This window comes from Rattus norvegicus, chromosome 6, assembly GCF_021556685.1.
Source record: "Rattus norvegicus strain SHRSP/BbbUtx chromosome 6, alternate assembly SHRSP_T2T, whole genome shotgun sequence".
NCBI lineage: Eukaryota > Metazoa > Chordata > Mammalia > Rodentia > Muridae > Rattus > Rattus norvegicus.
Window position 1 is genome coordinate 68,377,019 of NC_141539.1, and position 27,465 is coordinate 68,404,483.

At 40.5% G+C, this 27,465-nt stretch overlaps 1 protein-coding gene across 10 annotated transcripts in view; it reads right to left on the minus strand.

The window, feature by feature from the left end:
* Stxbp6 (syntaxin binding protein 6) overlaps nt 1-27,465 on the minus strand; it is a 226,996-nt gene that overhangs the window by 148,860 nt on the left and 50,671 nt on the right. For 8 of the 10 annotated variants that reach the window (XM_087553796.1, XM_087553797.1, XM_087553793.1 and 5 more), the window contains 1 exon segment: nt 18,590-18,778. The exons of the other annotated variants lie outside the window; for them this stretch is intronic. In XM_087553796.1, coding sequence (XP_087409922.1) covers nt 18,590-18,743 — 154 coding nt within the window. In that variant the 5' untranslated portion in view covers nt 18,744-18,778. 10 annotated transcript variants of the gene reach the window in all.

A 27,465-nucleotide genomic window follows, 5' to 3' on the forward strand; every position in this document is an offset into this window, starting at 1 on the left:
GAGCCCATATAATACTGCAGGAGGTATCAACATACCTGATTTCAAGCTATACTACAGACCCATGATAACAAAGCCAACGTGGTACTGGGATAAATGGTCACTCGGGCTAAATGTGGTAAGGATGCTTTGAATAATTGATACTAATAGTAGGGATTAACATCTTAAAAATGGGCATAGACCTGACCAAGATGAGAGGCATACAGAGCATGTAGAATGTTGCTTGCTAATTTGGAGTTAGAGGAGGAGACAGTGAAGAGAAAGTAAGAAGAGAGTATACCCCTCTGTGGGAATAGCTTCTTCAGAAAATAATTCTAACCTGCAGAAGTTGAACATTTTCCTGGACTTTCAAACAAGTTAATAATATGCCTTGAGACCATTTAAAACTATGTACTCAATCTGTTTCCCCACTATGTGTATACTCAGCCTATTTAAGCTTAACTTGTCTTTAAAAAAACAATATAACTAATCTTACTGTGCCTTGAACTTCCCATGTAATCAATCAGCTTTTACAATATGAGCTAAACATAGTTTTTTCAATCTTACATATGCTTCCATGTCTCTGACCCCAGAATCATATGTGTGTGTGCACTCACACATATCTGTGGATGCATATGCGTTTCTATTTTGTGATACTCTTTCGCTGAACAAGCCACAAGACTGAAAACAATCTAGAAAACAAATAGTTACTCTAAGTCTTAAAAAGCAGCATGTGGATACAGGCAATTTGGGGTGCTACTCTAGGTGAGTAGGGATCAGTAGCTTCTTCCCTTGTGAACTCTGGTAAAATCTTATTACGATGAAAGATTTCTCATTACTTTCCCATAGCATGTTTCCTGTACTGCTCAATAACAAAAAGAAAGGTCCTTTGTTAGGGCTAGACAGAGGAGACAGAAGTGTAAAACTCAAACTGGACTTGCTGTTAGTTAAGTCACTCTAAGGACTACAATCATTGGTGTGGAACCACCATACTCCCATGATCATTGACTATACTTACTGGGGCTGTCCTCCTGCAAGAAGGAGGTGGCTAAGTAGCTGGTAGCTGACTCTTAGAGATGAAAGTGACCAGCACTTTCCCAAGGAAGATAAGCCCACTTATCATCTCAGGAATATGTACATCAAAGCCCCTTGGGGAACTGCTGCAAAAGTGGGGACTCATGTTCTCATCTCCAGTAGCCACACAAAAAGAAGCCATATGCTCCAGTAACCCCAGCACTGACAGATTAAGGAGGTGCTAAGACTTACCTAGTCAAAAGCAACAGTGAGTTCCAGGTACAGTTAGCTCAAAGGAATGAGGCAGAAAATGGTACAGAATACCTTATATTGAGCCTTTGCTCATATGCACCCTCCTGATACAACCACACACACCAGGAAGAGAGAGGGAAGAAAAGAGATGCCCTTTAACTAAGGTAACAATACGGGAAATAAAGTGATTTCAAACTTTAACTGTTTTCTAAACAAAGTGAGAGTCCTGGAGCTGCTTTACTTCTGGTCTGGTGTTCCTTGCAGTGAAGTCAGCTTGAATGGTGAAAAAGGGGCAGCAACCATGGAATTGCTCTGCATAATGGAGAGGGATAGATGACCTAAAGGGAAAGGAATTTTTTACTAAGTGGTACTATACACTATTAACAAAAGGAAGACTGCAGAGCAGTGGCCCATGCTATAGTAGTAGCTACTTGGACACTGAGGTAGGAAGACTGTGAAAAAGTTCCCAGTTGAAAATTTGGCAACAAGTCTAAAAAGGGAAGGAAGGAAGTTCGGGATAGCAGCACATGACTGCAAATCCAGCACTTGGGCAGATCCTGAGAGCTTGCCTGGGAGAACGAGAATAAGCATTAAAGGAAATCATACACACAAGCTGTGCCAGTCCAGTGACTGGCATTTAGCAGACCTTCAATTGCTATAGCTACTGTTGATTGCTCCCATCTGAAAGTTCCTTACTGCTCAACCATTGGTCCACAGGGAATCATGCTGAATATGGCAGGAAGAGAGAATAACTTTCTTAAGGAGGATGGCTAACAGGGTCACCCAATCACATGCAGTAAAAGACTCATGAGATGCCCACTTGAAGACGTTAGTTGCTATCTATCTCTCTTGACCAGGGAGTCTTGTGTGTTATACCAAAATATCCACAAGGCACTCATGCAACCCCTCTGCTTTTATCCTGCTGAAGCCACTGGGTCTTCCCCTTGATGCGTAAAGGAAAAAAACCATCATCTTTTTTGTTTGTTTGTTTATTCTGTTTCCCAAGCATCTGGCTGCTATGCGTGTACTCTAAGCGTGAGTTCTAGTTTCATTTCTGTTACTGTGATTAGAATACTGAAACCAAAAGCAACATGGGAAGAGAAAGGGCTTATCTGGATCATGATTCAGTTTGCAACCTATTACCGGAGAAAGTTAAAGCAGAAACATAAAGCCTCACACCCACGATCACCAGCACATGAATCTTACTCGTTCGTTCTTTCTTCTGCTAGCTTTCTTCTCCCCTCTTCCTACATCACTTAACAATCAAAACAATCCCTCACAGACATGCCCTCTGGCCAACCTGACCTAGGTAATTCCTCATTAGGACTCTCTCTCCCAGGTGACAGTTAACACTAACCACACAGAATGTCTGTGAGAGAAATTGGTGGCAGGAGCTTTTATCATCAGCAATGTTTCAGGATACTCAAACGGACATGGCAAAACGGTCTTAGAGCCCAAGCCCTTAGTAGGATCCCTATACCTGGGCATAAGCCAGTGATCAGCAGTAGTACAGATGAAGTAGGGGTGCTCTTTGGGGCACAGAACATTGGGGAGGTGACCTGGGCATAGGATTCTACTTTCTAGAGCAGGTTCCTTAGAGACCAGTGCCACCATAGTGAATCAACTCGGCAAATGACAGCTATAGCAGCAGCTTCCATTCAGTGATGACCACTAGGTACCAGGAAGAAGGGTAAGATGCAGCACACATTACCTCTCGTCTCTACAACCACTCCAGACTCAGCCTCAGAGCTCAGGAAACAACACACAAGGGGAAGTAGCCTGTCTCAATGGTATCTGTGCACATGCACACATGTGGTGTCTAAGAATCTGCCTATGGGTGTATGACCCAAAAGCCACACCTACTCCAACAAAGCCATACCTCCTATAGGTACTCCCTATTGGAGCCATTTTTATTCAAACCACCACAGTAGGTGTTTATCTGTCCTCAAGTCTAAGAAAACAAAACCTCACACAAAACAATAAGGCATCTGCCTTGTGGTTGTCTTGATTTGCAACACAGTTGACATTGCCTTCAAAACCGAAAACTCAACCCTCACTCTCTTGATGGTCAGGTCCAGGCACCCTGGTTGTCAGCAGGTAAGACAGATACAGAGGAGTGGTGTGTGCCCCCACTGCATTCTGCACTTACATATATTGCATTTTAGGCATTAAGCATACTCTTGTGGCCCATCAGATCCCTGAAACTAGCACCACAATCTGCAGGAGTCTAAACTCTTCACCAACTACAGTGTTGACAACTAACTCTGACTGGGCCAGGAGCTAGTAGTACCCTACAACTTCCACACCAAACCCAGGCCCAAGAAATCTTTACTATCAGCAGAGTAAAGTAGTACATACAGATTGAGCACATTTTGTGACCAGAGCTAGAGAGACAAGGACAAAATGTAACCAGAGTTGGGTACAACCGACACTGGTACAGCACTCAGACCGTCCAGCATACTTAGCCTCCACACATATCCAGCATGATCTAGCTTAAACCCCCACCAGCTTGTCATTGCATTATCTCATGATAGCACTCAAATTTTTAAAATAAGTATTTAAAAAAAATACTCTTTGATTTGGCATTTTTTAGACATGTGTATAGCTCCAACTGGTCTTACTATGTAGCTCTAACTGACTTGAACTAGACTGTAACTTCTATGCGTTAAGATTATAGGTGCATACGACCATACACCAGTTTCACACTTGGCCTTTATGTATGTGAAAATTGCGGTTTTAAATGACCAACTGGGGTTGGGGATTTAGCTCAGTGGTAGAGCGCTTGCCTAGCAAGCGCAAGGCCCTGGGTTCGGTCCTCAGCTCCGGAAAAAAAAAATGACCAACTGACTTTGAGTATTTTATAGTTGGAAAGTCCACGTTTCTCTCCACCAACCCTTTTTGCCTTTACAAAGTTCCTCTGTACTTCCTCTGTACTTCCTCTGTACTTCCTCTGTACTTCCTCTGTACTTCCTCTGTACTTCCTCTGTACTTCCTCTGTACTTCCTCTGTACTTCCTCTGTACTTCCTCTGTACTTCCAGGACTTACTACCAACCCATAAATGGAAGAGTCACAGCCTATGTACACAGAACTCTCACTTGATCCATACTGGGCCACATGTTTCTCCACTCTGGTGCTGTAGGAATGATGGAAGAGATTCACTTCAGGAGCAGCTTATCACCCCTAACTTGCCAACATACACAGACACCTCTACAATTGCAAACCACACAAAAATAAAGGGAATGATACACCACGAAGTATCAGTCACAAAGCAAGAATCAGAAGTAACACTTGGATTCAGTATACTTACCTGAATAGTAAATTAAATCTGTGTAATGGTTTTACGTAAAATTTCACTTTTATTATAGAATAATTTGTGATGCTAACTAGTTAACTATACCATAAAACACTGGATGATTTGTGTAAACCAAGTGTCATAGCCTCTGAAGAATTTTGAGTACCACTGGTCTCTTCCTTCACTAGTGAAAAATTAAAAGTGGTCATGAGGAAATCTAAAGACATTTCTCCCCCTGCTCGTGCCCTGCTATTTCCAGCAAAGACTCAAAGAACACGTTAACTATAAAAAAAGGTTCTTTTCTGCTGCTGACCTCTGTGTCCACTGAGCTATGAGACTTGGGAAGGAAGCAGGTTTGAAACATTATGTCTTGGCAATAAGATCCCAATCATCACAATGGTAAGCAAAGAATATTAATTTGTAAGGCTGGCTATATAGAATATATATATATATATATATATATATATATATATATATATATATTTAAAAACCATACAAGCATTGCTTCTGAAACTAAAGGAGTCATTTACTGTGCTCCTGGTGCTAATGAGCCGGTCTATGAAAATGTATAATGCAAAACTCTTTGGCATTAAGTTTTGCTTTTCCAGTACTATTCTCTGTATACACACACACACACACACACACACACACACACACACACACAGAGAGAGAGAGGGGGGGGGAGAGAGGGAGGAAGGGAGAGAGAGAGAAAGAGAGAGAAATGCTAAAAGAAATATAAAGTTCATGCCATAGGAGAATCTCATACCAAATAAAAAGTTCTGAGCAAAAGCACAATGATCAAGATGTTAAGCCAGGTATTTTTCATGTTGCTTGTACCAAGCCCAAATGTTAGGAAAGCACAGCATGAATGATAATAATTGCTTGATAAATGCAAAAGGTTGGATCCCCTAGAACCACTGCTTTCCAAAGTCACCTTCTACAGGTACAAACTCACAGGGAAATGTGACCATTTGCAGTGACACAGCAGTTCGGAAAGGTGTTAAAAATTGTCATATTTTTTGACTAACATTTTAGATTAGGCCCTCTGAGTAGTTAGAGTGTTGAAAGTGTCAGTGAGGAGAGAGAGAGAGAGATTTCAGAATAAAAAGTAGCAGATGGCATGACAGGATGCAGAGGGCCAGCCAGGGGCATCTGAGTAGCAAGTGATAGCTGGGGAAACAGGCAGAGCAGGGTTGCCCCACCCTGAGTATCTAAAACTCAGAGAATTAAGTATAAGTCGAGGATACAGCTCAGTGGATAGGTGTCTGCCTAACAAACGCAAGGCTCTGATTTGATGCCCAATGCTTAAAAGAAAAGGAAATAAGAGTTTGACCTCAGGGCTACCTCTTATGTTGCTGGAGAAGAGAGAAAAAAAAATGGTATTTGTAGCAGTTCCAAACTCCAGTGAAAGAGAGGTTTGTGATTTCCTTTTCTCTTGGGAGAGGTGGCATGTTGGATCTCAGAACACAGCGGTCTCCCGTCATCTCGGTTTTATCTTTCCTTGGTCTCAGTTACCAGTGGTCAACAGCAGTTAAAAGTATTAAATAGAAAATTCCAGAAATAAACTCTGGTTTTCAGTACCTTCTGACAGTACACTGTTAATAATTGTCCATTATTATTCTGTCTATTTCTCTGTGTATTAGTTTCTTAGTTAACTTGTATCATAGGGATGCCAGACAGAGCAGCATACACACATAGGGTTTACACATAGTTTCAGGCATGAGCAAGATGCACTGGAATGTGGCCTGTGGGTGTGGGTGTGGGGGCCACTGTGTTGGAATTTTAGTTCATAAACGTCTAAAGAAAGTTTGCATAGCAACCCTAAAACAAACGATCTATACATGTGCAGTATAACAACCAACAGAAACATAGACTTCTGTACCAAAAAAAAATAAAAAAATAAAAAGGAAAGGCACTAGTCCCAAGAACTAACTGCCCATCCAGCAACCAAGGACACTGCTGAATCAGCAAAGGAGGAGGCTCCCTTGCATGAATCAATAAGAAGCAAATCCAGAAAGGAAATGCAGGCTTCCTTTTTTTAAGATCTGTACAAAAGGCCAAGACGCTTCAGAACTAAATAAATCTCAGCTCGACCTGATAATAACATACCAACAGCAAAGCTGTGGAGGGCTGCGTGTGGCAGCATTCAAAACAAACAGTAGAACGGAAACAAACCGTATCCGCCGGGCTTCAGGAGAGCAGACAACCTGAGGCGAGTTGGCATAGTTTGCCGTGCTTTTGGTGCCAGTGGTCTGCCACCAACTTTTGAAGACACAAGGTGCTAACCACTGTGACCGGCACCCCTTGTGTCTGGATGCTCATCACATCAAGCAGCCATTTCTTCAGTCAGAGACATTACAAATCGAGTCCACTGGCCAGGAATTCTTAGTAGAGTAAACGAGACTCCCAACTCTGAGAACGCTCATCAGGAGTCTGGAACTTTCACTTTATTGTCTTTCACCATAAGTCATTCAAAAACTTCAAACGTATTCATCAGTTAATGACTAGCTAGGCTGTCTCCAACTTCCGGCTATTACGAAGAGAGAAGAGAAGAGACTGGATGAGCAAGCCTCTGTGTAGGAGGATAGAGAACCTTTGAGTATCACTTGGGGTAGATCTACTCCCAGCCTCCCAAGGAACTGCCACACTGATTTCCATAGTAGTTGTACAAGTTTGCACTTCTACTAGCAATGGATGAGTTCCCCCCACCCCTTTCCCGGCATCCTCACTGCTATGAGCTGTCATTTATTTTATTAATCCTGGCCATTCTGACTTGGGTAAGAAGAAATTTCAAAATAGTTTTTATTCACATTTCCTTTATGGCTAAGGACACTGAACGTTTTATTAAGTGTTTCTTAGCCCGACCATTTTTGTTACATCCTTTGAGGACTCTCTGCTGATTCTGTAGTCAATTTTTAAATAGGGCAATTTGTTTCCTTGATGTTCAGTTTTTTTTTTTACTACATTTACACACTACAATATTAGCCGGCTGTTAAGAGGAATGAAACTAGAAAGTCTGAGGATTAATGGATGGAGCAGGAAATAATCATCCTGAGTGAGGTAACGCAGACCTAGGAAAGGCAAATGCCTATGTTCTCCTATTTATAGATGTTTTAGGGATGTATGCGCATATGTTCTAAGTTTTAGATATGTTTATATTGATAGAATAACCACAGAAGGTAATCTAGTACCAGGGTGGAATCAGGGGATCTACCAAGGAAATGGAGATATAATGTTATGAAGAGATGAAAGGCAAACTAGAATAAAATGATTAAATAGGGAGGATTGGAGTACAGTGAAAAGGAAGGCATATGGGGAGGGACAGCTAACACACTAGGCCTTTGAGAAGCCATATAGAATCCTACTATCAGAGAGGCTTCCTAATATGTTACATATATATGTAATATATCACACATATATCATATATTGCATACATATCATATATATTTTTGTATACATATATATATATATATATGAGTTATATGTTCCTAATCCATAAATAACACAGGCTATGGTGAAGGCTAGTAGTTAATCTCCACAACTTGACAGTATGGTCTTATTGCTGAAGACAACACTTACATAATTGAACATGGAGAAGTAGAGCTGGCTTCCACCCAGAAACTTCTTTGCTGTTGACTAGCATGCATGGTCCTGGAAGGTACACAGCAGCCGTGGTTATCTGCCCAAGATCAAACCAGGCAACATTCTAGCGTGAGGTGGGTGTTTCATGGCCTCCCACCATTAGCTAAGGAGCTACAGATCACTGATGGTTTCTAGGGGAGAGAGTCAGATTTATAGAATGTGACCCCATACTAGAAGTCATTCTAGTATACAACTAGAAGCATGTGTACAGCACACATTGGGAGTTGATGAGTTATTAAATTAAAAAGACAAAAATAAAATGACGCCAGGCTTTCAAAGTACTTTCCCTATGCACTTTCTGGGTCTCCGTGTCCAGAAGGAACTGGCAGAGAAGGACAGAACTGTGTGCTGCTTTTTACAGATGAACTCATATCCTTACAATCCTTAAACCTCACGAGACAGATGCCTCCCTGACCCACAGCTGACCGACGGTGTGTGATAACTATGGAGATCTATCCTGATGCTCACTTTAGCCACTCAAGTCAACCTCGCCTTAAATTCATCCCTTCCTCATCTAATCTGCTCTAGCCAGAGTAAAAAATCAGGTTGGCAAGAGATGAAATTTAAATTGTTGGGTTTTTTTTTTTTCTTTTCTTTTGCTTAACTGCAGGAGTTCTGTGGTGCTAGGCCAGCTATGCAATCTCCGTGAACCTTGCTCTTGTTCTTAGAATTAACTTTGGGAATGGCTATGGGTTCTTTGTACACATAAAAATCTAGTATTCGGGGGTGGGGGTGGTAACCCTAAGAGGTTAATTACCTTTTACTTCAGTTGCTTTTTAGGTTCAGGTGCTGTTTCTGATAAAATGTCAAAGTAAATTATTGATTAAATGCACTGTCCTAAGGTGAAAATCATAAGCATTTTGGTGGGCATTTATTATTTCTCGAATACCTCATCTAACAAAGCCAATGAAAAATGACTAATGATTTCCCAATCAAGCTAGCCAGACATCAAAGCCCCTCTTTTGCAACGTGGTCAGGCTGCAGTCTAAGTATTTGATGCACCTTCTCTTTTTCTGCAAACACTCTCTCGATCACATGTGGCAATACACTTACGCATACCCTCACATGTGTGTTGAACTCAAACAGCAGCGTAATCCTTACAGATTGAAGCATCTTATGTATATCAAAGAGGACTTGAAGGGGGACAATATTAAATAGCATGAGTATTGTTCTCTGATTGTTAAATACACAAAAATGAACACAACGTATTACTTTAAAGGGATTTTGGATGACTTAATTTTAAAACAGTTGCATGTATGAGAGTTCTGTCTACCTATATATGTGTACTATGTGCAAACAATGCCTGTGGTTGTCAGAAGAGAGCATCAGATCACCCTAGAACTGGATCTGTGAGCCACCAAGTGGGTATTGGGAACCTCTGCAAGAGCAGCTAGTGCCCTGACTTCTGAGCACCCTTCAGACCTCAGAATTAGGTTTTGAAATCAATTAATTTTGGTCTAGGGCAAACATTACTAGGAGACAGAGGACTAAAGTTCCAGTCATAGTCTACTACCCTCTAGTACCGCAGGCATTTCCTGTTAGTCATCCATAGTTCCCAGTTTATTCACTTATAAACAATGCATGCAAACCAGGCCTGGTGGTTCATGATTGCACTTGGGGAATAAAACAAATGGATTTTAAGTTTGAGGTCAGCATGAGCTAAATAATGAGACTGAGAGACCAAAAATAAATAAATAAATAAATAAATAAATAAATAAACAAACAAAAACAAAAAAAAATAATGTCATGATCATTATTTCTCATGATATTAATTGAAAAAAAAATCCAGCCAAAAATAAATGGATCTATTTTAGACAAGAAACCATTAAAGTTATCTTCACAAAGAATATGCAAAACCTGGTAGCATTCCTGTTATCATGCTAAATAAGAGGAAAAATTACAGCTAGAATATCATAGTGAAGAAACATTAAAAGGGGTGAAAGTTAAAAAACATGTCAGAATTTGTACATATTTCACATTGGGATTTTTCCTATCCCCCTTTTTTGTCTAGTGGTATATTACTTGTTTTAAATACATTCATGTGCACATAGGTATATGTGTTTCATATATTACATGTACGTGAGTGTATGCATACAAAAGTGTGCAGAGAAATGCTCTGACCTTCATAAATCCATCAACTGTAGAAAGAATTCTGATCAGATGTCAGGACTGTGTGGATGATGCTCTGGAGGGCCGCTCTGAGCCTCCAACGTTTCCTTTATAAAAATAGAAACTTGGATCTTAAGGGAATGGACAGGTATAGACTTGGCATGGCAAATCCATTTCCAAGCTCCCACGGGCTTCACAGAGCAGTGTGGCTTGTTGAGCAGATATGATGAACACTGTATGCAGTCTAATGTGAGAAGTCCACAACCTCAACCACATGGGGTCCACATATGGTAGATAAAAAATAACTTGTGTTGCGAAGGTGGGTGGAAGTGACAGAAGTTACATCATCATAGAAGTTACAACTAAAACACAAAATGCATGCCCCAGTATGATTTCCATAGCCCTCCAGAAGGAAATGGAGACTAGAAACTATTCCCCATTTGGGAGAAGATTTGATATAGTAAGTGCCCACTAAATGAGCCTTTATTCTTGATAATACAAAGTCTGCAGGGAAAGCACTCAGGCACTTCAAAATTCTGACACCAGCTTCCCACTGTGGGTCACAATGGAAGCATTTATAAATTGCTCATCTCGGATGACTCTAAAAGTCTGAAGACAAAAGATACTTCCCTATTTTCTCCTTGGTAACTGGGCCATTGGGTGGAATAAAATCTTCTGCTCAGCAATTTAATGAATGTAAAGGGAACTGAGAGAGGGACACCAGCAGCATCTCCTTGTGAGTAACAGCAACTTCTGCAGAGCCAAAGGAAGCCTCAGCTGCTCCGATCCATCCTAAACCCCAGTTAGCCCTGAGCACAAGCTTTGCATTATGGAAACCAGAGCGACTCAGCAGGAGGGGGAGAAGACCCTGCTGCTAAAGCCCACCCCTATTAGAGGCTCACATCTGGTGATCAGAACAGAGCCTAGGAAGCCCAGCAGTGCAGTGCTGAGGTAGACATGGTTGGGAGCACACTTGTGCTTACAGAACAGTAGCCAACTGGCGGGCTGAGCTTCATGGTCCTGGAAAACCTGCCAAGTGCACTGTGCTTCTGGTCATTTGTAGTTTCTTCTGAAAAACTCTGCGTACGGGTTTAGCATGACTAATTAAGGTAAAGTGTTAATCAACCATTCTCTCTCTCTCTCTCTCTTTCTCTCTCTCTCTCTCTCTCTCTCTCACACACACACACACACACACACACACACACACAGTAACAGGAAAGAGTTGAAGAAACATAAACAAGAACCTGAGCTGGCTTTTAAAAGCCGGGCCCCAGGCATCTGTGTCAGCCTCTCCCACTTCTGTTGTTTGGTTAGCGGTGCACTTGACTGACCTCAGAGAATGTTTTGTTCTATTTTGTTTTAATTTTTCTTTTGATGTAGTGAAGAAAGGTGTAGGAAAATAGCATCTCATGTTTCAGAGACAGGAACCTGATGGACAAAGCTAGTTCTCACTCCCGACATACACAGCAATACATAAATACCCAGGAGGGTCTATCCTTAAGTTTTCAGCCCAAATCCCTGAAGCAGAACAGCAACGCATAGGATGCCAGGTAATGACGGACCTTGAGGAGGGAGGTTGGAAATAACTGTGGAGTAAAGAGATTAAAGAGAAGCTGACTTAGGAAGCAAGGATCAGAGTGACTGAGATTGTTGTTGGGTGGACCACAGGAAGGAGTGACAGTGACGCTGGAGCAGGGAGGCCCAGACAAACTGGAGGGAAACCAAATCTGATCTGCTGTGTGACAGTACATCACGTGATACAAGTTCCGATGTCTGTCACAGGTATAAACTTTAAAACCCCACAGATGAATTAGCATTACCTAACATAAACCTGACACTGTTCAGGCTGAATGGTATCTGTTTGAGGCACTACATAGACACTTCCAGAGCCCAGTTACCTTTCAAACTATCCTCGAGTACAGATAACAAACACTCCCATTTTAGAGATCAGAAAACTGAGCCTCAGCGCTTCAACGAAGTCAGGAATGTTTTAACAGACACCAACTGAATGCCTAAGTTGGTGCTCCACAATATCGGGAGAGGTAGAAATGCAAGTATATGAGAGATTCGAACAATTCATGCCTCTGCCCACAATGTACTGATGAATCCCAGATGATGATGTCTCAACACCACAGCAAAGCACACTATCCTCTGACAGGACAAACTTAGAACTCCCCTCCCCCAAAATAAAGAAGCATGCGCATGTTTGACAACAGTCCCTCCTTGGTCGGCTGCTGTTCGGATACCTACAGCTTTTTGCCTTGCTAGCCACAGTCCAGCTGGAACTCTGCTTAGGGCTCCCTAGCCACTTGTTCTACCTTTGCAATTAGTGAAAACTAATCAAAACCAACACAAGTGAGTGAGTGAGTCAGCTGTGAAACTGCTCCTGGAAACAGAGGGCTGGGTGGTGGGAGAGTGCACAGATGGCGTTTCCTTTTTAAATGAAATGTTTTGGCATGGGGCTCTGTCAAGAGCTTTCCCTTATTTCCATCTGGTTTGGGTCCTGGAACACACACAGGAGAGAATGGAAAAAGAAAACTCTGCTGGCGTGCTAAACCACTAGAAAAGCTAACGTGTCTGCCAGTACTTCCTCTGGGTCCCCAGAGACCAGAACATTCAGCTCAAGGAATGTCTTCATGTTGTGTTGAGGGAATGGGAGAGCCCTGTTCTTCAGACCTAGCCCTTTGTTGGAGAAAAATATTTGAAAGTGTGTGTACTTTGGAGCAGAGAGTCTTTCCTGTGTGTGGTCTCACCACTGTGTTCTCTAGCTGTTCAACTGCATGCAGTGCGCTTATCCACTTAGCCCTGGCTGGGTCATCTGGAGAGCAGAAATAACAGAAGCTAGTGTGTCAATGAACTGAGACGGAACATATTCACTTCTTGGTTGTCTCTTGCTGGGTTCTTCTGCTTGAAGGGGCTTTAGATAAGATAATGATATTACTATTAATTTTCATAAGAAATTATCTAGAATCATAAGAAGTGCTTAGATAAGAGCACTTCTACTATGCAAATGAACAAACCAAGTTTGTATATAACCAGGTTACACTGAATTTCTCTGGGAAGTTGGTTTCTGAAACTCAAATATATCTACTAATAGTGCCTTTAAATGTGTATGGGATTAACAGCCTGGCTTACAAATCTTACCATCCAGCCAGAACCGAAAACATAACCTGTAGGAAACAAGGCAAGGCCAAGAAATGCTCATTGGCTGCTTGAGATAGTGAAGAAGGATGTTTGGTTTTGGAATTCTCACATAACTCTTCTATGTACCAGAAGAAAGCTGAACACAGTCACTAAGAGAATACAAACTACGGTCAAACTACCCAGGTTCAAAACCAGGGACTGCACTCATGGCAACGATCTTAAGCAAGCTAATTCAAGTCTGTCTTCAGTTCCTCACCTAAAAAAATGAGAAAGAACTATGTCATAGCATTATTGAGAGGGTAGAATGGGTGAAAAAGGGAAAGGAATGGAACCAACAGTTACGACTATTTTGACCAATCATTTCATTATCACAAAGAGAAAAAGTATCAATAAACATTAGAGAGAAAACTGCAGTCTTATAAAACTAAAAAGACTACAAGAAACGTCACAGAAATAAAATACAAGGGTAACTTTGTCTTGTATTTCATTAATCTCCAAAGTTACTTAACTTTATGGCTGAATTTATATACCAAATCTTCATAATAGAGGCGTACCCTGACAAGTCTACACCTGTATAAAAGTCTATTAATCAACACCTTTGACACGAATAGGAAGAAACGGCACATGAAAAAGGGACACTTCTCTCTCACCTGTAAACAGAGAAGAATCTGCCCTTTCAAATACTACCTGAGCTAAGTCAGAGGCCTGTGGATAGGTTAGCACCAGCCTAGACTTTATTGTTTAATGGAAGCACATAAAACTCTAAAACTTTATCAGGAAACCTGGGGAAAAACATCTGCATTTTGCAAGTATTAAGTGCATGGGACTCACAACTACGTTTGAAACATTTTACTATTTGAGGGGCTTAGACTGTGGACTGTCCACTGGAATATGGGACATGATGACTTATTTGGGGTATTGAATTTTATTTTAAAGAGTGCCTTTTAGTTCCCTTCTTTTTTTGTTTCAGGTTAAAGTTAGTGCTAGTGCATCCTAGAAGAGGCCAGTGTTAGTGTTCCTTGAAAGGTTCTGGGGTTACCCCAGGGAACACTAGGGTTAACAGCTGCTGAGATTCAGGGCAAGCTCACCAGCTTCCATTCTCCTAATCCACAGCCTTCACTGGAACACATCTGCATAAATTACTTCATCAGAGTGTATTCAGAACTTTTTTTAACACAGCAATTTTGTTCCTTCTACAAATCTGTAATAATTTGAGAAGAACTAAGGTTTTCTGTTTTAACAAGATTTGTAAAAGAGTATGCTAATCACAAAAATTGGTTTCCATGTGTTTCTTCTGTGGGGGCATAGCAGCAGCCAGGGAGAGAGGATATCCATTTATGAATATCAAAGCTAATATCAAATATTATACATAGAAAATTAAAATAGGATTAGGTTAAACAGGTTGTAAGGATGAAGTTATAGAATTTCAGCAGAAAACGGAACTGTAAGAACAAGCGATTTTAATTTAGCATGTTTCAGTTTTAATTTATAGACTGAAACTAAAGTGGGGAGATAAGCTGGATCTTCATCTTTTTAATGTATCAATAGTTCCAACCAAGTCTATACTTGAATCAGACAAATAACAAGCCATAAATCCAAACAGCCACCTCCAATAAGCACTCAATATACAACTTCACCTGACAACGTGGGCGGTGCTATGAGGAACTTGGAACACATCAGCTCTAGCTTTGAACAATCTAATGATGGTTTTCACATGTCTGTCCATGTGACTGTATGTATTGGTAGTTCATTTCTTTTCACTATTGGGTAAATTCTACTACACAGATATAAAATACTTTGTTTATTCATTCAATGTAGGTGGAGATTTTAATTATCTGGTGTTTTGTTTGTTTGTTTGGTTGGTTGGTTGGTTGGTTAGGAATAAAATTTACGACCTCTCATGTGTGAGGTATTTACTAAGTGTGAGGTCTTTACTAAGTACATGGCTGTATAGAGGTACCGTGATTGGCTCATTTTTTAAGACTTTCATATGAACATTTCTTGTTTTCCTTTGAACATTGCTTGTATTCCTTTGTTCTTTAAGGCAAGTTTTCTCTGTGTAGTTCTGGCTGATCTGGAGGTCATTCTGTAAACTAGGCTTGCCTTGAACTCAGAGACCCATCTGTCTCTGCCCCTCGAGAACAGGAATTCAGGATGTGTACCACCATGCCCAGCATATATTCACACATTTAACAATGCCAAAAAAAAAAGTTATCTAGGTGTCCAGTGAGAAACTGTCAAATTCAATCTCCTTGTGAATAAACTAGAATGACTACCTTTTTCCTTCCAAAATAATAGGTAAAAAAACCCAAGATAGACTCTCTCATTTCCTCTTCTTTGGTACATATTGAAAATACTTCCTTATACTATATTAGCTCTCTGAAAATAGTAAGCTTTATAGTCACAGGCCTCTGGTTCTCACATTATAAATTATGTATGACACTGAGAAAAAAATCCCATAAACACTAGTTAAGATTCTATATAAATACACCAATGCCGAGAGATGCATATTTTGCAAGCTTCTTTTTTTTTCCCCCTTCATTTTAATGCTTCACAGTGCTTAAAGTGTGGTCAAAGAATCCTGCAAACTTTGCCCTAATGTATACGAAATTTGCCTGTTATAAATGAGTAGCTGGTTTTCATCTACCAAGCTCCCAGAAAGCATAGGCGATTTACATTGAGAGCAGGAAGAGGTCTGTCATCTCTTACACTTGAGAACCTCCCACTGTGGTCACTACAAAGAAGTAGTCTAGAGGAAAAGGGGGAAAAAAGGAGACTGTTTGCATTGCTAATAAGACTACTATTCCTCTCCCTGAACGCTACCCACCCACAACCCACTTCAAAACACGGAAGCCCTTTCTTCCAGACCTGCATATTTATATTTTTCTTTTTGCCTTCTTCATAGTTTTTAATTATGTGGATTTTTTAAGAGCAATTATTAGCCAGAGTCAGCCAGCTAACTGGCATATTTGTTTTGTTTTAAGTGTATCCTCAGCACCTAGAACACTTGGCACATAAAAGATAAAAAAAATACTGATTAACTTGTTAGTTAAAACGTTAGATTATCAGGACTGATATGCCTCCAAGCTGTACATAATCAAAAACAAAAAAAAAAAAAAAAAAAAAAAGGAGGTAGCTGTTACTTTGTTTTTATAAGAAAAAAGCATAATGCAACAAATGTGAGTGCGTCAAGGCTACCTGGTCCTTTTCCTGCTTTTCTTTCTACTGTCTACCATCCTGTGGGATCTACTTTATGTATCCTCTCACAATTAAAAAAAAAAAGATGGGGGGGGGGCACTCTTGTCACTTCTGACCCAAAGGCCTTGGTAATTAACAGGAATGCAGCAGCTCAAAAACCCAGGTCTCTAACTCCATGAGAGAAGGTTATGCAGCTTCCTTTAGATGAAACTGTTAGAATCCCCACTACCACTCTCAGATACTTTTATGATTAGAAACAGGCAGATAATAAGAAATAATAAGATACGTCGAAAGGCCAGAGAAAATTGTTGTCCTTTATTTACAGGTAGATACCAGGCAAAATTCAACTGCCTTCTGGACCATGCACTTCTCATTCAGTTATGTTTCTGTAAGAAATCTCAGAGCAGTGAAGAGAATCAAGCTTTAAAAAGGTTAGCATATCATAGGTCTGTGCTCAGGAAAACACAAAACAAGATTATTGGTATATACTTTGTACATTACTGACAAAACAAAACACAAACCTCTAGGTTCCAAATGAAAATATTTTTAAGACATTGATCTTTTCAACAAAATCCTGGGCTAGCATTGAGAAAGGCTTCTTCTTGGCTCAAGAGCTTGGGTCTGTGATTGAGAGCACTGTCTACTCTCCTGCAAGGCCTGCATTCACCAACACCAGCCACTTGCTGGCTCAGAGAGGTCGGTAACACAAGTTCCAGAAGATCGTCTTCCCCCTCCTCACCACCATCATTACATATACATGCCACATAGACAAACATGTACGAAAAACTCCCACAACACATAAAATAAAAAGTGAGAAGCAAACAAACGTAGTCACTGGTTTTTAATTTAGCCCTTTTCGGTCAGTGCTTCACTAAAGAAACACGGGCACCTTCTAACCGTACCCAAATTTGGCCAACCTAATCTAAATTTAATAAGAGTAATTTTCCAGGTTGATTCCCTCACCATCTAAGTAAACAGAAGTTCTCTTCTGACAATTATTAAGGCATGCTTAGCAAAGTGCTACACTCTCATTTCAGACTAACCTAAGAGTCTTATAAATTAAGATCTATCCGATGAAGTCACTGATAGCTTGAAATGCATTCTGACTAATCCTGAATTTTCTTGGAAAGCTAAAAACAGGTTTAAAAAATTGAAGTTTTATTCCCAAACCACAACTCAAATGATTTTGTAAAAAAATTGTGGTAAGCTTAGGTTACCCATCCCTATTACGAGAAATATCACATGAGAAATATTACAAATGCCCTTAAGTGCTTAGCTTAGCATCACCCAGAAGCTCATGGGAAACGTATCTGGATTTTTATCTCAAAAAAAAAAAAAAAAAAAAAAAGAAAAAAGAAACCCAACTTGGTTTGTATCCATAGTAAATCCCACAGATCTCCTCTAATCACAAACAGAAAGAAAAACATAATAATCCAACAAAATTCCAAACTTCAAAAAATAGATGGCTATTCTTCACAAGTCAGTGGCTGTCAGGCAAAGCAATGATTTGTGAACGGAATCTTCTTTCTCCTATTCCAGAAAGTACCAGTATCTGTCTCAAGAAAAACTATCGATAGTTGTTGGCAACAGTCTACCAAAAAATAAATAAATAAATAAAAGTAAAATTTTTAAAAAGTGAAGCTCAGTCTGCTAGTAGGGACAATTATCCAAATACCAAGAAGAGTTCTAAAATAAAACTCCCCGGGGCCGGCACTCCCTCTGAAGGAAAGAACAAATAAGGAAATGCCTGCCAGACTCTGCAGAGACTCTTCCGGGATTGGAAAACTGAACTTGAGCATCTTCCCAGTACAGACAACTCATCAACAGGGGAGAAGGCACAAGTAAAGGAGAATGAGGGGAGGAGAACAAAGACGACGGGAAAGAGTGGACAGGGAAATGGTACCAAATGAGTGATCCTCCAGATGCCTCAGAATTAACCATCTTAAAACAAATTCCATTACCTGACAGGCAGATATAAGTTAAATATTCGCCTTGACCCCCAGTTGCCAAGAAAGGAATCTTTTTCTTTGTCCTTCTCTTGACTTGGACAGCTCCCAGCATTCTTTCATCAAGAGGTGCAAAAATTTCCTTGCTGATGGCAGACTTGGCACTCATTGTAGAGCCACCCAGGAGGGCACGCAGTGAGTTTTCTGAAGAAAAAGAAAAGGAAAGTTGGAACTGAGGATATCATAGGGCTTGTGGGAATGAGCCTCGAGTGTTTACAGGTTTACAGTCCGTTCAGTTTGTAGGTTAACTTCTAAGTTGCAGAATCATTAAGAGCAAGCTCTTCTTCGGGTTGTACTATCTATAGAGATACAGAGATAAAGGGAGAATGCTTTTCCTACCTGAAATTTCCAACCCAAGGTGATGTGAGCAGCAAGCAAAGGGCTCTAGCAGGTTTGCTAATGTCTACCTCAGCTGTACCTTCCCCTAACTGGCAACAGTATCATCCTCTTCCTCCTTCACCACTTGGAGTTGAGAAGTCTTTCCACTGTCTAAAAACCCTTAAATCAAGTTCTTTATGCCTCTTCCAAACCTCCTTAAACTTCAGTGTAAATACACTTTCCTAACTGCGTTCGCAGTGGAAATAATTATGTCATCTTCTACATAATACCCATTTAAGAAAAGGGAGACCATTAATTTTAACACTGCTCAGCTCCATTCAACAGCTAAGCAGCTCTTGTTTATTGGTCTCCTGCAGTGCACTGTTGTCCAGTGTTCTGCACAGACTTCACCATCTGGACGCTTGCCAAGTCTTCCACATTTTCCTTCATCTCCATGAATTTTAAATCCATGTCTGACCAGTGCCAGCTTTTTGGAAGTGCTACCCAGCAGTTCTGACTTTATGCCATTGTGGTTAACTGGGAGCAGTTGACCAGCAATGAAAGACATAAAGCAGTCTGCCCCACCCCCCACACTCCCTCCAATACACAAACTGATGAGTCACAGCTCTGACACTGTATTTGGTTTCCCAAAGTTATATTTCCCAGATGATCTTAGTTCTGCCTCAGTTTTTCATGTTCAAGATTAATCTAAACATAAGTCCAGCTCAAGAGTATTAGGTAAATCTACTATATCCCACCATCGTAGTCACAAACAACCTGTGATTCATTACTAACCAATATTTGTTCAGGCAATTTAAAAATTCACAATTAGGCTTCAGGGAGAAAGCTCCCAGTTTGACTGCCAGAAGAAGAAAAGAGAGGCTAGCTGTGCTGGCATGCTCTTGGAAACCCGGTGCTGTGAAGATGAGGTAAGGGGTTCCCTCAAGTTCCTTGGCCTGCCAGCCTATTCTACTGGTCTACTCTGTGAGCTCTGGGCCATGGGAGCTGAAAGGAAGAGTACAGAGCCTGAGGAAAGGCATCTGACATTGATCTCTAGCCTCCATACTCTCACACACATACGCGCATGCATGCATACCTGTACACATATGAACATCACATGTACCAACCAGAATTGAAGGTGCAGGGAATGCCATTTTCCTCTCACAGGTTGTTTAGAGTGCTGTGAGGTCCTGCATACAGACTGACAACACTGTACATGCCTTGTCAGTAGCTCAAAGGCTTGGTCACACTACCTTGAAAGTGACCAGTTGATAGAGAAGTCCCCACTATGTGCTACCTTGTGTTAGAAATTCCACAACAAATTAAGATACAGTCTCTGTCCTATAAGGGTTTATGGCAGACCACATCTGAGTTTCACTGGTAGGCCAGTGAGGTGGTTCAGTGAGTGAAATCAATTCTGATTGTTAAACAGGTTCATATGTTCAGATCATGCATTCCAATGCCTGGATATATTTTATTAATCTTAAAGGTGGCAGATTCTTATTAATGCCTATTTGATATGAATAATGAAATATCTTTTGAACTGTAAAAATCGAATGAATGTAACCATGCATAGCAGAAGATATCTGGAAGAATAATATTCACTTTACTTAGCAAAGTCTCTTTTTTTTTTTTCATGTCCAGACACACATGAATACACAGTCTCTTCTATTAAAGTACACATGCAAGAATGAAGAGTCTTGGGCCTTTCTCTTTTGAAAATCACCACCGGAAGAGTATCATATTCATCCTAGGCTCAAGTGTTATGTTTTTTTTTTCTGTGTACTTTCTTTTTCCTTTCCAGAGCTATCTAATGTACCTGAAGGTGTATGTTTTCGGTGTCATATTGGGAATGTTAATGTACAGTGGATTACAGGAGAAAATCAAAGCATAAACAGGGTACTGCTTTGCTGTCTTAAATCCAGTTGTACATCTGAATTCACTAAATCAGAATCTTATAAACAGTGTTCTAAACAGCTCTCTAACTCTTTCTCAGGTTGCCATGCAATCATCTGGCCACCAAGTTTAAAAGTCATTACCTTATGCAAAACTAAAACCCCGACCAGAAAGTTAGCAATTGCTAGAGAAGGGATCATTTCGGAAGAAGGAACATATGCACATGGATAAAAAAATGGGTCAGATGAACACGTTACATCAGTTAGCATATTCTTCCATGTAACTCAACAAATACTTTCAACCAGAATTTCTCTCTGGTAGGAACTGAAAGAAACCAGTTAGGACAGATGAATGCGAAAACATTCCAAGTTTTAAAGTACAGCCACTACAAGCTCAATGAGGTACTACTGGTATGAATAAGCCTAGAAGAATCTTGGCTTGGGGTGGGGATTAGGGGCGCAGCACTAACACCAAATATCAAGAATCTATACTTGAGGCCTCACAAGATTTACAAATGTAAAAACTGAATTAATAAGATACATAAAGTATTTGAACAGTTCTCTTAAAGGAACCACACGCTTCTATAAGAAGAAAAAAAAGTTATAGAAAGAAAAAAAAAGATTAAAAAGAAGAAAAAAGGCTTTCTCTAGCCTGTCAGGAAAGTATTTGATAGGACAGAGAGGGGAGGTTCCAACTGGACTTTATACCTGTCATCGCTGGGTCTACATCAGAGATCCAGGGGTTCAGGGCCCAAGGCCTGAGACTTGTTCACCTGGGCATATCTTGAGCTTCTTCTGCTCTACAAAGGGGGTTTGGAGTCATTCTTTTTAGTGGGTATGGTGTCCCCTGTACTTAATGACTCACTTGTTAAGCAAACTAGTGAAACTTTTCCATGAGCAGAAGCCCATGGCAGGTGTTCTGCACAGCACTAGTAAGGAATCCCTAGGAGTCTACAGCCCTTCATGAATTTACAAAGCACTTACACATTCAATCCCAAATGTAGGCCAGGACAGCTGCTGAATGTATCCTCTCCTGGCTACAAGTAAGAATCATTAGATATGTCTTTTTATAATGGCACATTTTTCCATTTTTATCCAACGCCTTTTGGGCTATAGATTATAGTGTTAAAATTGTTTCTCATAGGCATAGTATTTAAGTGGAAAACCTTTCAACCAGAAACTTGATTATTAGAGAAAGGTATATAATATAATACAGACACATGTTTATCTGAGGTTCATTTCAAAAGCAACAACACATTACGGATTCTATAACAATCATAAATTTTCATTGCTTAAATAGAGAAGAGCTGGAGCCCATCTACCCAGTGGATTATTACATAATTTTTTAAATCAGGGTCATGCATATAGGATAGGAACTCAGATTCTTGGAACTGTCATAAGTAAGGGTGGCAGCCCCCTTATAATTCCAACCTCAGAAGGCTGAGATAGGGGGATTCCCAGAGAAAACTGGCTTATAAGAATAACCTTATCAGTGAGCTGAGAGCTCCTCCTCTTTAAATAAGGTGCAAGATAATTCCCTATGTGCAAACCCACCCATGTTCACATGTACCCATACATGCTACACATGCTACACATACACACCACATATGCATGAGAATGGGAAGAAAATTAAAAAGACTCCTAGATACTGATTCGGAAAAAAGGAGCAAGAAATAATGCAGAGTGAAGTTAAGGAGGCTAGAGAACAAAAATGCCCTTCTTGATGTATAATTGCACTTGTATTATTTTTGTTGCTTTTGCTCTAGTTTGGTTCTTGCTCTTGCTGATGCTTTTTCTCCCCTTCTTGCTCTGTTCTGTTCTGAACAGGGTCTCTATGTAGCCTTGGCTTTCCCAAATCTTATCTGTATAGACCAGGCTAAATCTGAACTCATGGAGAACCACCTGCCTCTGCCTACTAAAAGCTAGGATTAAAGGTGTCTGTCATCATGCCTGGCATACTTACATACTTACACCCAGAAAAATGTCTAGAACCAAGTTTGCCCTTAAGTCCATATCATTATTTGAACTCAAAATTAAGAAAATAAGGTAGGAAATCTTCCTCCTCTCCTCATTGTCACCAAGCTAAAATGTTGTAATGTCAGCCCTACCCTCCTTCTAACCTGAAAACCATAAAAATCCACTTCACTGAGATACGATGATTACACTTGCTCTAATTCTAGTCAACAACAAACCAGAGAGGACAGTGAATGCTATCGGTCATTGTGGGGTTGAAAAACTGTCATTAGAGGAGGGAGGACACATTCCTCTGTGGAGCAGCAGCCCCTGCCTAGCCACTACCTAGAGAGAAGAGTAACAGTCACATGCCAGCTTATGTTTACTCCCGCAGCCACACACCTTTGGACAGGGTAAACACAAGAGCACTGACCTTAGACTGCTAATTTGTGAGTCTTGGCTTTCTTTTCCCTACGTAAATACTCTCCTCTGTAGGAGACATCATGTACACGGGATTCTCTGTGCCTGTGATTCAGTGTACTTCAGATACAGACATACATTATTTTCATCTCCTCTTTCCTTGTTTCCTTGTTGGCCAAGTCCATCCTTTATATAGGTTTGATATTCAAAAACAAATCCTGTTCTGCCACAGAGCTGGTTTACGAGTTTATTTACATTGCCCTTGTATTTGTAACTCACCACATCTTGACATTAACAAACAGAATGACAAACCAGTATGTAAAATATAATAATAATACTGATAACAATACTACTAATAATATAACAACAACAACACCTTTGGTTTGAGACCATCACCCAGAGGAGGAAGCACTGGCAGTGGCCAAGCCAATTCCTCTCATGTTCAAACGCAGACCAAACCACACAGGGTGGATGCTACACACAGGCAAACATCGAAATTATTTGCTACGTTCAGCATCCTTGATGAATTACTGTTTTTAACTCACGTAAAAAATATGAAAAGGACAAAGTGGTGAGGGATACATTAAACACACACACACATGCGCGCACACACACACAAAAGGGGAAGGATTTTCAGCAAGCATAAGATTATCCTTTACAGCAGATAGTGACTTGAATTTTAGGAAATTTTTTAAGTTTTCTCAACTAAGTAAACAATTTCAAAACAGCTAGATTATAACACTAAAAAGCAAACCTGCAGAGTGAACTTTCAGTTTTTAAGTATATGAGATCTCTAAATACTTAAAATATAGATGAAACCAGTATGTTTTTCAACTACTCTCCAATTACCATTAAGCTTCTTCAAAATAGTCTCTAATTCCACTATCAGTTTCAAATCAGTACTCCCTGTGTGAATATCTGACTTGGAGAGAGTCCCCAAATTATACTTTGGGTGAGACTTACGGTGCCTTATGCAGTTGCTATATCATCCATGGAACCTTGTGCCATGAAATCTTCCATGGCAGACGGCAGCACATAAACAATGATACTTCATGGACCCATTTCATGTACACTTAACAGAGTGGTTTAAAAAGCAAGGTTCTATAGCTTTCAATACCTCCATTTCCTAAGTGAAAATAAAGTTAGGTTCATTAATACTTCTGATCTCATCCTCTGGCCAAGTACTTAATTCCAGACTCAACTGGAATTAATTCCAGAGGTCAGCTTCATGATTTTGCCCCCGTGCGGTTCAATGAGAATGTCAATAGAAATGTTTCAGCTCCTACAAGCACCTTTCCATGTCACTGCTTCAAATTCCACCATTAGAAGCACAAATGGGAATTTTGTATTCAAAAAGCCTTATAGATACATTTATATATGGGGACAGGAACCTGTTCTACAGATGAGGAAAGTAGGTAGTTAAAGAAACTATTGTAGATCCCAGAGCTTCTCAATAGCAAACAGGGATTTGAACCTAGAAAATACAATCCCAGAAGAACGGCTGCTCCTCTGGACCATCTTATATTAAAGGAAGGAAAGGGAAGGCAGAGGCAGGAACATATTCTAAGTAAATAAAAACAAGCTTCATTATTTTGTAATTTTTCCTCTGGTCAGTTTGCTTTCTGATGAAGAAGATGTTGTTTTTCCCTTGTCCAGCAACTATAAAAGTGATAAATTGTGCTATGGCCATCCCTTGATGCTGTGAACTTGTCCTGAAAGGCTTTGTAGCTTTGTTGGCAAAGGCCATCACATGGTGGCATTAACATAACCTATCTTCTTTCTGAGGACTTGGTAACATCAGGTAAACTGCAATAGATGCCTATCTCCAGAAAGAGGACTCAGAGCAGTCCAAGAATGGAGATGGGTGAGAATTCTGAACACTTGTGAAAAAAATTCCAGGAAAACAAGACGAGTCTTGTGACCTGTTTCTTCCAAGCACAGACTATTCCTTAGAATGTGTTTTTGTGCTCCTCCCAGGTATAGTGGATGGAAGTGAGTTTACTTCAGTTGTTATTCACGTGCCTCTATGGAAAAACTTTTATTTTGCCATGTGTGGCTTGTCCTTGTGCTTATAAACTTTACTCCGGTGACTCTTCTTAACCCTCCAAGCATAAATTGTCTGATGCTCTGAATAAAACTGGCTACTGCATGAGACTTGAGTCCCTTACATTATTAAGCTCTGGTCTCTCCAGGTTCATGCTACCAACAAGCGCGGCAACAGAGGGAAATGCCCAGGGAGCCTCATAGCAAAGCGGTCTGCCACCCTCCTTTTGACTCCAACCGGGAGTCAATGCCTGAGAAGATCTTGAATGGTGGCTCTGAGGCAGTTTTATGAAACCTGTAGGTTATTTTTCCACACCAGAAAAGGTTTAACTCTGAGCAACACTCATTTCTGCTGGTTCTCAAGGGGAACTCCACTTTCCACTCCTTTATTGTACTGTCCAACTGGCATTTCAAAGACACAACTTTGACCCTCTTAGTTGTCATCCCTCACATAGTCTATACCTTCTATTTTCTTCTGTGGTGCTTCAAGCAACCGCAGCTTGCCAGTAGCAATGCCCCAGGCTTCAAAAGCTACTCCACAGGGGCATTCCATACATTTTGCTTTACTGAGAAGGCTCTCAGAAAGACTTTCACCAAAGACTCAACAACCACTACTTGACAGATTTTTTTTTTCTTGGTTCCTACCAGCAACAATTAGACTCTCGAACACACTTTGAGCATCAGGATGCTTCACATTTTACTAGCAGAACCATCTTGTCAAGACCCTGGGTTCGGTCCCCAGCTCCGAAAAAAAGAAAAAAAAAAAAAAAAAAAAAAGAACCATCTTGTTGACTGTCTATCTCATTCAGTTCTAACTCAGGAGCTTAGTTCCAAAATCACGCATCCAAAGATGCAAGTCAAACTTGCTTCTCTGTCTCTGCTTCACTTCAATGTTCTTCCCAAAAAACCTGAGAGAAACATGATATGACAGTACAAAACATTACAGCAGTCCCATGATTGTAGATGAAGAGAACAGGTGCACGGTGGAAGAGTAGAGAACAGACAGAAAGAAAGCACGGTCCCTCACAGTAGGGATGCTTCTCAGACTCATTCTTTCTCTTGAGCGTTGGCACAAAATTTAGTCCTAGCCTCCATCACCTCAATCTCATAGATTCCTAAGACTTGATTTTAAGCCAACACCTCTTTTCCTCTTGAATTTTCACAGTTTATGTTTTCTTTTTTTTCCACTGGTTGTTGAGGCCAAATGTGGAACAGATCCAAGTAGAACAGGCTAGGGAGTCCAAGAAGCACAGAATACCTTTGGCCTAGTCCCAACCCATAGATCTCCATGCTGACTGCAGTTAGCAGAAGTCCTTCTACAACCTTGGAGCTCTGAGCTACTGTCAGGTGAATATATCCATTGCAATTCACGTGTACATTATCATTCCGGGAATTGACACTTTGGCATTGGTAGTCTCCACATTCGGAGCAAGATCAGCTGTTGTATGGGCTTCTTGGTACCTATTCCTGGCAGGCAATAAAACAGGAAATAGGAATCAGTCAAGCCCAGTGCTTGTCTTTGAAATGGTACCCTTCAGCCACAATACAAAACAGCACCAGGTGCCTGCAATCTGTAATCAGTGCTCTATTAAAATGCTTTCAGAAAAGGCAGGATTACCCTGATTTCTGCAAGCAGCTGCATGAGGTCCTGCTGGGTAACTGCAGAGTCTTTTACAGGTTCACTAAAGACTCCCCAGAGGCAATGAGCTAGAATACTGACATTAGGATCCAGCTTCTGAAGACTGAAATGTCTGTGTAGTTGGTATACATAGGTGGGTAGAGATCCAGTTTATGTCTCAGATTATTACAGAATAACCTACAAATCCAGGTCAGACTCAAGGCTCAGATGCAAATGCAGACTCTGCCCCATACAATCAGCCATTCTGTCATTCAATGTCAATCCCTTTCAATCAACATGGTTGAGAAAATAACTAACTTCTGACCTAACTAGCCATAACAATTTGATAGTGATGACGGGGGGCAGGGAAATCTGTCAATGGAATACTATCTAAAATGAACTCAAATAACAGAGGTATAAATTTAATGATGGCTCACATTGACAAATTAGAGGGACATTCGAGTCCATGTGATCAAGAAGCTGGGGTCAAGGCATAATGCTTACTTTTCCCCTACTCCAATTTGAGAGTTGATGGAAAGTGAACAGAAGTCTACATTTGTCGTCATTGATCTAAGCCAGTCTAA